This window comes from Battus philenor, unplaced genomic scaffold (genome assembly GCF_028537555.1).
Source record: "Battus philenor isolate CCGP_79_NKW_IND1 unplaced genomic scaffold, ilBatPhil1.0.hap1 SCAF_19, whole genome shotgun sequence".
Classification (NCBI taxonomy): domain Eukaryota; kingdom Metazoa; phylum Arthropoda; class Insecta; order Lepidoptera; family Papilionidae; genus Battus; species Battus philenor.
Genome location: NW_027181681.1, coordinates 6,763,471 through 6,775,345, shown reverse-complemented (window position 1 = coordinate 6,775,345; position 11,875 = coordinate 6,763,471). Strand labels below are relative to the sequence as shown.

Below are 11,875 nucleotides of genomic sequence, written 5' to 3'. Positions count from 1 at the left end.
CCTGTTGCCGACGGCACCGCCTTCCGCCCCTCGCCACTCCACGCTTCCGGGTAAAGAACTAAATCAAACTTATCGCTTGCGACTAATTTCAATCTCGAAAATTCTGAAAAATAAATTGTTACTCGACACTCACCTTTCGAAGATCTCGACGGCCCCGGACTTCAATTTATAAAAGTTTTTTAACACAAAAGCTAATGTCAGGGAAAAAAAACAATTTAAATAAAAATGCGTATAATTCTAAAATTAAATTTAAATTATTACAAAACTGAAATCGTAAAGACACTACGGAGAAATCAAAATATGTTGGACGTAAAAAAAAACTTATAAAGAAATTTTGCGATCGGAGCGCGAACGACGGCTTTTGAGAAGGTCTGAGGATTGAATGATGAGAGGCTTCGGAGCACGCGAGGCTGCTACCGCGGCCGACTGCACAGTGACAGCGGGCTGAACGGCCACGGGCCCCACCCCTGGCGCAGGCGCCTTACTCCTGTCCTAGCGCGCATGCCCGACATCCTACCCGAAAGTGGAAAAGTGACTCCTCCAACGTAGATACACCATTATGTACTAAATAAATATTGTATTGTAATAGATGCCGGCTCCAGTAGGTACATCATTTTGGCAGAGCAATTTCTAACTTCTTTGTTACCGTCACTCGATACTTACGAACGTCGTGATTTCTCGCGATTTCCTTTTATATATCGCTTGTAAAATTTTCTCATATGTTTGTGCTGCAAAGGCTCGTGTGTACTTTATGATACAAAATAATCCTCGAAAGGAAAAAGTTCATTATTATTAGGCACTTTTTTTAACGATTACCTCTGCCACCCGTTTTATTTTTATATTCAGCGACGACAGCGTTATAAAGTTCTTTAATAACACCAAAGTACCCAATCCTGAGGGTGGTGTCGTAGCCGCGGGGCAGTGTTTGGAATTTAGTCATGATGCGGTGATCAGTTTCTAGGAACACGCGCATCTCGTAAGCGTACGGCTGGTCGTACTTTGCAAAGACAAAGTCCACGCTGTGTCCGCAATGTGGCTTCCTGTTCATATCGTATATGCTGCTGTTGGTCAAAAGTTCAATAAATCCAAATTTATGGTTTATCTTGGAGACTATCTCCGCGGCTCTCTTCTTCAGTCTCTCCGTGTCGTACAGATGACTATGATTACTTCCGAAGGGGTACAGCAAGGCATGTCCGTCGCGTCTGATTGAAACGTACGCTCGTAACCTGCTCTTATATTTATTGAGTACGCGTGTTATGAACATGGTTTCGTTTTCGGACATAGGTTTTTTGCCGGGATATTCAGGTGAAAATCCATTGAGTACTTTAGGGCAATCGCTAAATGATTCGTCAAAATTTCGACTTATATCCACTCCCACGCTTTGATCCTCTTCGGACACCCTAAAATTCTTTTTCCAGGATGCGGTGTGCTACAGAACAATTAAATGTTATTGACAGTTGTAAAAGGAATCTAATGATAAAAAGTAACTTACATATCGCGAAAATTCTCGGCCATCTGGATTGGTATTTGGAAGAATCACCCACCGTGCATTCTTTAACAGGTTTATATGTTCTTTACACGCAACTAGCTGTTCTATGATGTACAACGCAAATGTGACAGGTTCTATTCCTGCCTGCTGCCCCGCTTCTAAGAGAATGACCGGTTTTATGTTTCTTAATACGGCATCATCTACAGGATGTTTGAGCAAAACCTACGACACATTTGTCTTTACTTTATTATTAGCAGTGCAAACATTTTAGAGGAAAAAGTGAATAGTTACAAATTTAACTTACCTCATACAGATGCCGCTTTTGAAACGTTAAAGTATCGTTATTAACAGAAATATATCGCCCGCAAAATTTTTCTAGAGCCTTCAAATATATTGTCACCTGTATTTGAATTATGTACAAAAATATATAATGTGTAAGTGTATATGTGTCGTAAAATTTAAAAGAATATTTGGAAGATTATCTCTACAAAACATACTTTGAAATTAACATATGTTTGAGGCGGTTAATATATTGTGTTCATTTTCAAATCCAATGACTAAATATAACTGGTGAACAAATAAAGACACTCCTACAGAATTTTTTTCTCATTCATTTCATCGTCATTGTTACAGCCGAATACAGTCAACTGCTGGCCTCCCCATAGATTTCCAACAGGACCGGTTGGAACAGCCCGCATCCAGGGTCTACCTACAATCTCAGCATGGTCTTTCCTCCACCTTATCATACATACATCGTACATCTTTTGCTTATCGATCCTTGCTCTCCGTTATAATATCTTCGGCCGATATTTACAAAAAAATAACTTTTATATTTGAGTTTCTCAATGCTTATAAAGGTAAAAATGTGTTATCTATTATATTTAAAAGAGTGCGTGTAAAAGTGGAGGCAAGTTGTAGCAACGTTTGTGGCTTTTTAATTAAACAAAACTTAATTTTTTTTTTAAATTATTTAAGTTACAATACAAAAATGACCGTATATTGTTATAAAACGCTAAATTTGAATAATTAAAAAACTTAACATATTTTGACAACAAATTTTTGCTTCGTAATTTCTACATTCAAAGATTTTAAAGTGGGCATCAATATTTGAAACAAACCTTTTCTCCATAGTTGACGTGTAAGTCGAGGAGAAAGTAAGATAATTAACAAAAAATGTCCCAAATAATAAATTGTTTTCATAAACCGTATTATTTTACTTCAACATTGTGCTGTTTTGAAATATATATGTTACAAAATCCGCCTACGGCATTCCTAAACGATTTATAGAAATAATAGAGATTGAGAGAAAAACTTGCTTACGGAAGTGCTTCCAATTTCAGCGTGTTCGATACAAGGCTCTTCATTATCGCTGAGCAAAGTTTTTAACATTTTTAAATAACATCGGTTCATGTCTTTGCATCTGAAATAAACATACGTGTTATATGGGTAACAAAATTTAAGTAATGACGGACACATTCAATTAATCTAAATATTTATTTTACTTTTAGAGACAGTTGCAAAAATTTTTGATTTATCCAAAATACTTAGTAAAAAAACATAATTCTTTACCTCATAATGGTCTCAATTCTCACTCTATACAGGGTGATTTTTCATAGGTGCAAAACCTTTAAGGGTATGAACGTATAGCTTATTTGTCTGCAAATGGTTTATAGAGCTTTTTCATCTATTTTGACCATTATTGTTACATTAATTTCTTTTTTCTATTAAAATAGAACACGCTGTCAACTGGCAGTACAACGTCTGCAGAGACAGTAGTAAACAAAAATCAATGTTGCTTGTAATATGAATTTTGAAAATGATTTTTTATTATATTAACATTACTGTAACCATTGTTTTTTGGATAGGATGTAACATACATTAATCTACGGCAACGCAGTATACATTCACCCTTCTAAGCTTTTATAGCTAATAACATTCTGCGTGTATAACATGTACATATAAAATAACTGTGAAAACTTAATTCGGAAAAAAGTAGACTTTTCGTAATTATCAGCCTTCAAAAGTGATAGTTTCGAAATAGATATAAAAAATAAGCTTACCCACAATATTGCGTAGCAACCATATGAATAAGTGCTAAAATAGAATATCACTAATTAATCAATACATGTTATGATCTTACGTTATACGATATTTAAGTGAAAGCGCACCAGCAAAAGAAAAACAAGCAGTAATAAATGTAATTTTCATTTTAATCATAACAATATCAACTTCATCGTAGAAACTGATTGAATAAAACAAAAAACAACATCAATCACACGTAATAAAAAAGTAATAAATCTTTAAATAAAAGTCAATATATTGTTTCTCAGTTTTATTACATTTCAAATGCAGAAAGTCTAGCCGTTTGCTACGGCAGTTCGTTTCACGAAATCCTTCTCGTGTTAAACTCGTTCCGGATATGAGATGCGAAGACTTTGAACCCTTCGTAGAATTCAGGCAGCACGTATTTTAATCGACTCTCTGGAAAGAGGAACTCGTATCCGTCCGTCAGCTCCATGGTGTACGAATAGGGAACGTGTGCGGCTCCGAAAGCGAAGTCGTCACTGCCCCCGGCCGCAGGGTACCATTGCCCGGCGCTCATCACCCTAAACGGTTTGCCTCCAGCTTTCTCCACCGCCGCAGATACTCTCCGCGCGAGTGCGTCCAGCTTCTTCCACTGCTTCGGCAAATAGTCTGCCGTGTAGCCCCACGGGTACACCAAGTATTGACCGTAAGAATGTAACGACACGTACAATTTCATACGGTTCGCATTGGCCAGCATCACGTCCCTTACCATTTGCGTCTCTGGCTCCGAGAACGGTTTATAGCCGGCGTACGTTTCCATGTCGCATGGATTTTTAGACACTCCGCTTACCGCCCAGTAAAATCCATAGTTCCGATTTCCGTCAACTCCGTAGCATTCGGCGTATGGGCTTTTTGATCGTGTTTTTCTCCACATACGATGCTATAAAAATATTTTTATCAAATAATTAGCAATAACAGTAGTTTTAAATAGCTAAATTGCATAAAGCTATTTAATAATTTTTTTTACTAAACCAACTTGTTTGAAAAAATTCTGTGCAGCGTTGCAAGAAATAATAAATTCTTAACCAATAATAAACGTGTTGATTTTTTACTTGCTGCTATTACGTAAGATGAGGTACAATGTAAATTTAATTGGATATCCTTTTCTATATATAGTGAAAAAACCAAAGATCATTAAAATAGTTGAAGGAACTTAAATGCGAAATAATGTTTATCAAACAGAGCGATACATTACAATTATTGTACAGAATGCAATTTTAATGGCTATATAACGGCAATTTAACAATATATAACCGTTTGAATGAACTCACCGCCTTACTGGCGCGAGTGTATTCATACCCGTCAGGGTTGACGACCGGCAGGATGTACCAGTCCACGCCGAACAACTCGCTCCTCCTCGCCTCGGGGTCCATGACCAACCTCTGGATGAGGTATATCGCCATAGCGGGTGCCACCCACTCGCGGGCGTGGATGCCTGGGACAAAATGCATATTGTCAATGTGTCTTTTCTGCACTTGATTGACCCATTTGAAAATATTTTTTAATAATTAGCTGCCCGGACGGACTTAGTACTAAATGGTATTGGCCTTACGCAGTTCCATAGAATAAATATTTAAATAAAACATATTTCGAAGTCATAATCTTATTACCTTACTCGAACTATTATGTAATGAAATAATGTTACAATATTTTTATTGTATTGCCTAATAATTGTTGATATTTTTCAGTTTATTTACACGCATGTTTTTGGTTTTTGATTAACTTAAAATTTTAATAATTTTTTTCATTTTTTTCTCTTCATATTAATATTTATCTTTTTGTAATGCTTTTTTTAAGAGGCTATTTTGTCTTTAGTTTTCTTTTTCTAATCGTTTTGTTTGTGGGTGTGTGTGTGTTTGTGTATGTTTGTGGTGTAAAATAAAGACCTATTTATATGAAAAGACATTTGTTTTGACTTTTATTTTTATCCTCGTTTGTAGAAAATATTGAAACAAGTATTGTACGAATTGTTGTGAGTGTCCATCCAATCCATGGTTTTGCGTTAGCTAAACATTTATCAATTCTTTATTATTACTTATTTATGTATCATGTTATCATTCTAAACGATCATAAATATATGAGCATATATGTATATGTAAATATTGTGCGGACAATGTTTATATATATATGGAAAGCCCTTAAAAGTAGTCCTAAATATATAAACTTTATTTTAGAAAAGCTGTAAAAATGTAAATATAGGTAATCAAATGATCTTTCGCAACATATTTTAATTCTATAAACGTATGCGCAAAGACTAATTTACTTACCCGCGTCTATGAATATGATCGGGTTACCAGCATTGTGGTTCTGTGATATCTTGACTAATTTCATTTTTCGACCTTGATAACTTGACCCTAAAGTCTGCAGCTTTATTAATTCAGAGTGTTTGCTCGCCATTGTTTCTATAAAATCTTGAATCTGAAAGGTATTTCGGAAAACTCAATGTACATAATCATTTATTTTAATGTAAGCATATCGATGAAAATAAACACAAAATTATAAAATACCATTATAGCAAAAAAATTAAACTAATTCTTACGTAAAAAACATGCATGCACAATATATACACTAAAATACAGTACAACAAAAATACCCATTTTAAAACTAACAATACGATCATAACAAAAAATTCAAATATATATATTATTATCCAAATATATATAATATTGTTTTAGGTGTATGATAATTTAAAATTTACTTATTCACTGCTAAACAAAAAATTTCCGATTATATCTGCCTGGCGATAATAATAAATTAAACAAAATTATACTCGACCATATGTCGCTTCCAACTCTATTTGCAATCTAGGGAAAGACCTATGTGATGACCATTATGATACGTGATATATTCTTTTATCGAACTACTCTTATTCTAATTAAATTCTTAAATAGTAAGAAAACCACATAGACATAATTTAAAAAAAAAAACTTGAGATTTTTTATAAATTAACTAATTTTGATACTAACAGAAGCATATGAATGATATTCATAAACATTGAAGCCACGCAAAACTCTTCTCCTTGGTTCCCGTTCAGCTGCCTCGAACGACCTTAAAAATGTTAACGTTAAAGTAAAAAAAATACTCATGAAAAATGAAATACGGTTCGTTGTACAATATTTTAATAAATAGCTTGTAACGATTTCAAACAAGCCTCAAGAATAATACAGCGTGGCGCAGCGAAGTAAAATCTTCTAATTTCACATTATTGATTATTCAGGTGATATGCGTAAAGGTTTTGCTGATTACTTTTTTGTATAATATGGAATGTAGACAAATGTATTCACTTAGAAAAGTACACTAGAAGAAATTCCGATGCGCCTTGCGTATATGTACACCATTCGCATTATGTACGATATACAACAGGAAATAAGAAAAAAAAGAAGTATATACCATAAATAATAAAAAGAAACAAAAATAAAAGGATTATTTAACTTTATCAAGCAAATGCGTCAATGCTTCTTTTCGGTACTCGCATAGCAATAATCCAAAGATGTCGAGACTAAGCGACTTAACTTTGAGATTCGTTAGCACGTTTTGCACATTCTAATTATGGGATATAATTAATGTACAACATAGATAAAAATAGAAGATAAAATAACAATAATAAGGTATTTTTAATTTTAATAACATCAGAAACACAGCAATTAAACTTATGCTTAATCGTATCAATCACGGTCTGTCTCAAAAAGTCTATTAAGTTAAAGTAACATTATGGGCTCGTGTCTAATAATAGACAGAACTGAAAGAAAATTAAATAAGTTGAAGAAAAAATTGAAGTCGTTACGATAATATAATTAAATGATGCTTTTCATAAAATTGTCGCTGTATAAATATGACTAAATTAACAGTTCTTTTGTGATTTTATAACTTCTCTATTGTTCATTATGTATTTTTAAAATTATTAAATTTGTTGTTTAAGAATGGCTTCATATAAAAGTCGGAGCGTGGAGCAAATACTGTTAGAACTGGAAGTAATGGTACATCAGGCTATAGTTGTTTTAACCCAGGAATGAGGGGACTTTTTCTGTGACCTTAATAATAAATAGGCTTCTAATGCAAGTTATATACTACATACCTGCCGTAATTTTTTTTAAAATCGTAATTAAAATTGTTTTTCTTCGCTATCTCTTTAACATATGTCAGTCGATCAGGAGGTACCAGGACATCGGTACTATCGTTGTAGCCGCGACTTTTTTTCAGCACTTCAATGTGGTTACTTGGTTCATCGAATAGCTTTATGGCCTCAAAATGTGCGTCTTCCATAGGATATAACCGAAAGAGTGTGTAACTAGAAAAAAATGATCGTGTAAAAATGTTTTAAAATGTTATGTATTTCTTTTATACCCAGGATTCACTTATTTAAATCATCTTTTAAGATTTATTTTGTCATTTCAAATAAAACATGTATCGACAATTATGGATCAAGCGAATATAAGCAAATCTACTCTACTACGTACTATAAATAATATAAGGAATATTTAAGGAAAGAAACCTTTTATACTTCATTTATATAACATTTAAGAAGTAAGTAACAAGTACATTACCTGCGGACTGAAAAGCATTATTGCCAGTTAACGGACTTCGGGCGATAATTGAAATATGGGACCTAAATATCGAACTATTCCTAAGTTCTTAAATTATAAATCAAATAAATAAAAATATGTAACGTTGTACACATGTGTAAGATGTTTAAAAGGTGAATCTTTAATGTATGTGGTAATCCGAAGTTTGAAAACGCTTTTTCTTACAACATTAACATTTCGTTATTTATTATTTCTGAAACCATTAATGTTAAATGACTTAAACATTCATCTGTAAAGCTTTTTTCTCTATAACCAATCGTCCTATATACATAACGTTCACATATTTCAGTATATGTCAAATCCAAAGATTTCGAAAATTAGATACACTATTTATTAAAAGATTTTTATTCTGTTCTATTACGTACTTATCATATTTATCTTCATTATTGCTTTCTCCACATCCAGCGTGTTTCCATAATGCTAAAGTTCCTGAAAAAGGAGAGTACAAGGAAAAACGTAAAAATGTTTCTGCAACGTTTATAGTAGTAAATTATAGTAACATATATATGTTAGTGGCATAATTGTCGGTAAAATGACAATTATGCCACTGATATATAGCAGTTGAACAATATACGAAGCATTTCGAACCACCTTTTAGTTGTTTTTCTGAGATAATATTTAATTATTAGATAGCTCGTTTTAGATAACAAATAACAATTATCTCAATAAGTCTATATCAGTAATTTACTAACAATTTTTACTTAAATGTTATGTTAGTAATTTGTCAACATTTTACCGCCTTAATAAGAAATAGCTTCATTTTTACATAAGCTTTTAAACATTGTTTAACAATATAAATGGATAATTTTAACAGTTAATAAAATAAACAGCTTAATATCTCCATTGTAAGGAGATTGTTAAATCGTGATACAATCTGTATTTAGTATCGTGACTTCTCGATGTCAGAAGTACCTGCATTCATCTGAACTTACTTCTATTTATAACAATCTTTATTATTAACACGCAGCAAACTTATTTTATATTTTTTTTTTTTAATTTTTAAAAGTTTTATATTAATACATTTAGTCCGGCGTCATTTCAAATTTTAATTCCTACCTAGTAATTAATTGATGAAAATTTGTCACTCAAAATAGGCATTTTGTTTTAATTAGGTTCTCTTCATGTGACAAAAATCGCTTATTGGCCAACCAGTTCTTCAGGTTCGTAAAAAAAATTGTAAAAAAGGTGGACAGAGTGGCTCGAAGCCTAGTTTAAGGATTTTTGCCCTAATGACTAAACTCGAGGGCATTCGTGAATTGTCCTTATAAAATAGCAGTTTTTTTCGTCAAATATGGATGTTTACAGTTGTATCACCAAAAGAGGCTGGCACATTGTTCTAAACCTCAAAGCATTTAACGGTCTGTAGCGCTGGGCAGCGACTTGAAATAAAATAATGTACCAATTAATGTATAATTTAGTAAAACTTCCAAATTGTATTGTTTGTATGTATATATTTTAGATGTAAGTGTATGTAGAAAAATTGTAAATAATGAGAAAACGCGGTAGTGACTCGCAGCTGGAAGAAGAAAAATCCGTAACAAATAGCGGCAACCCTCTCCCTATTGTCTGCTTTTAGTAAAAGCAAAAAAAATATTGTAAAAAAAAAACACTAGCGATACAAATTCGAATTAATACAAAAAAATCAAGTTTACTGCGCAGAAATTTTGAAATTTCAAGGAGTTATCAATAATAGTGATTTGTGCGATATCCTTTATCAATTTAATTATGGTTCTAGAATATTATCAAGAGGAAGTATTTAATATTTATTAATATTGGTTCCCCCGGTGGCTCTGTACGTCGGTCCTCTCAGGGTAGATTATTTGCGTTCTACGATTCTTTAATTTACGAGAATATTTATCGTGTTTGTGTGGCTTCGACTAATTGCGATCGCTTTAGATCGGTCGAGCTGCTCGATTTGGCTTCGCTCTGGACCAATTCCGCACCGAATGATGTCAATAGCGGCCGCTCTTTGATCGAGCGTATCCCCGATAATTTTAATTTGATAAAAAGGAAATTTTCGATTAAAGTTTACTGCAGCAGAGGTTGTGAAAACATTTAAGCAAAATTATGGTAAACTGCTCTTTGATCTCTTTTATTTTTACAAAATTAATATTTTCTAATTTAAGTAATAAAAAAAATAATTTTATACGTGTATATTCATAATTAAATTTGCTTTAAAGAAAACGTTTATGAAATCACAGGGACTTATAGCATACGTATAATCGGAAATATTCCGTTGGATGGATAGATGGTTTCGCTTAGAACTTCGTTTTATTAAATTAAACATTGCTATAACATTGTGTAGAAAAATAATAGAGCACTGTTAATTTATTATAATAATCTAGTCATTATAACTAATGCATATATTTTATTTATAACTAATAATGTGTATTAATAATTAATTAGATAATATGACCAATGAAAATGAAAATTTTACATGAATAGTACTTTTCAAACAATTATCCAAAAATGTTTACATTTGTTATTTTGAAAACGCATATACTGTAACGCAACTGCTACACGCACTAAAACATTAACTGTTACATATTTTAACGCCACACAAGAAGCAGGATCTAAAACACTCACTCTCGAAATCAGCGGTTGACGTGATCCGCGTACTTGTGGGTCATTGTGTCGTCTCATTGTAAGTCCAACTGCGCGCTGTTTAGGCTTATACATTGCCTACCTATATCGTTTATCTGTTATACGCACATTAATAAATAGATTTCGTTCCACCGGTTGCTTTCTACTGTGTATGTCCCAGTTTTGAATTGAAGAACAAGTAACAAACGCATACAATACAAATTTAACTTAGACATTAAGAAATTTCGTAAATTTAATTATGTAGATATGTTAAAAAGATGTATTACGTTTTACATATTTGACATTCATTGTAATATTATTTACTGCTGTTTGGTTAAAATTTTCTGCATTTTAATTATTAACTTTGAAAATCTAATATTAAAATTAATTTCAGGGGATATTTACTACTGTCATTTTTATTTTTATTGAAACATTATATTTATTGTTTTTGTGCTCTGTTTAAAACGATACTTCAAAAGTAAGTCAATAAAAGTGACGAAAATAAAACTGTTAGAGAGAAAGTGTTAGGCACGCCTTATATGAAACAACGGAACTATATTTAACACTTGTGTCAATCCACAGACTCCGTGTAAATATTATCATAATTTCTTAGGTATTTTATAGTAGCACAGATTAATATAAAATTAATTTAAAATTTAAAAAAAATATACACTCTTTTATTTGATAATTTTTATGCGCACTAAAGAAATAATTATTTTTACAATACATTGCTGATATAATATTATAAACATAAAGATGTTGACGAATTTATTCATAAAATTTAATTATGTTACAAAATTTGCCAACACCATATTTTTTCCCCTTAATTTTTTTAACACATTAGCAAATTAGGATTTATATTTGCTATTAATTAGTGTAATTCCATCAAAGAGGTTATTTTTAATAAAAAAAAAAACCATTAAATAATGACTAAAATACTTACCGAACATGAATATAAGCCAAGCATATTTGTGCGCCATTTGTCACGATATAACAAATTAAACGGTTTCGAACTGAGAAAATGATTTAACACAATATTAATTAATTGATCCGTAATAGAGGTACGCAGAGAGGCACGAACGGACGCTCGCGTTGTGCCGTGTCGCGCTCTGACTGCGCGTGCGCAAGCCGAAGG

At 32.4% G+C, this 11,875-nt stretch overlaps 2 protein-coding genes across 3 annotated transcripts; both read right to left on the bottom strand.

Annotated features, from left to right (window-relative positions):
* Nucleotides 1–214: 214 nt before the first annotated feature.
* Nucleotides 215–3,799, bottom strand: LOC137921354 (zinc carboxypeptidase A 1-like). Of its 2 annotated transcripts, XM_068764063.1 has the most exons (6): nt 3,658–3,799; nt 3,550–3,583; nt 2,810–2,909; nt 1,794–1,889; nt 1,493–1,711; nt 215–1,429 (listed from the first exon to the last, which is right to left on the bottom strand). In XM_068764063.1, the coding sequence occupies exons 1-6, from the start codon at nt 3,704–3,706 to the stop codon at nt 806–808; spliced, it is 1,122 nt and encodes a 373-aa protein (XP_068620164.1). In that variant the 5' UTR covers nt 3,707–3,799; the 3' UTR covers nt 215–805. The 2 variants fall into 2 exon arrangements, with proteins under 2 accessions (XP_068620164.1, XP_068620165.1); XM_068764064.1 differs by lacking the exon at nt 1,794–1,889.
* A 7-nt stretch (nt 3,800–3,806) lies between these two features.
* LOC137921355 (carboxypeptidase B-like) lies at nt 3,807–11,875 on the bottom strand. Its single transcript, XM_068764065.1, has 7 exons — nt 11,684–11,875; nt 8,523–8,586; nt 7,650–7,862; nt 6,541–6,622; nt 5,842–5,992; nt 4,846–5,009; nt 3,807–4,454 (listed from the first exon to the last, which is right to left on the bottom strand). Exons 1-7 carry the CDS (start codon nt 11,718–11,720, stop codon nt 3,873–3,875), a joined length of 1,293 nt encoding a protein of 430 aa, XP_068620166.1. The 5' UTR covers nt 11,721–11,875; the 3' UTR covers nt 3,807–3,872.

Coding starts and splice junctions, on each gene's coding strand:
- LOC137921355 (XM_068764065.1), bottom strand. CDS start 11,720: ATGGCGCACAAATATGCTTGGCTTATATTCATGTTCG. Junction 7,863..8,522: donor AATGAAGATAAATATGATAA/GTACGTAATAGA, acceptor ATTTTTTTCTAG/TTACACACTCTTTCGGTTAT. Junction 4,455..4,845: donor ACACTCGCGCCAGTAAGGCG/GTGAGTTCATTC, acceptor ATATTTTTATAG/CATCGTATGTGGAGAAAAAC.
- LOC137921354 (XM_068764063.1), bottom strand. CDS start 3,706: ATGATTAAAATGAAAATTACATTTATTACTGCTTGTTTTTCTTTTGCT. Junction 2,910..3,549: donor GTTGCTACGCAATATTGTGG/GTAAGCTTATTT, acceptor TGTTTATTTCAG/ATGCAAAGACATGAACCGAT. Junction 1,890..2,809: donor CTGAAATTGGAAGCACTTCC/GTAAGCAAGTTT, acceptor ATTCAAATACAG/GTGACAATATATTTGAAGGC.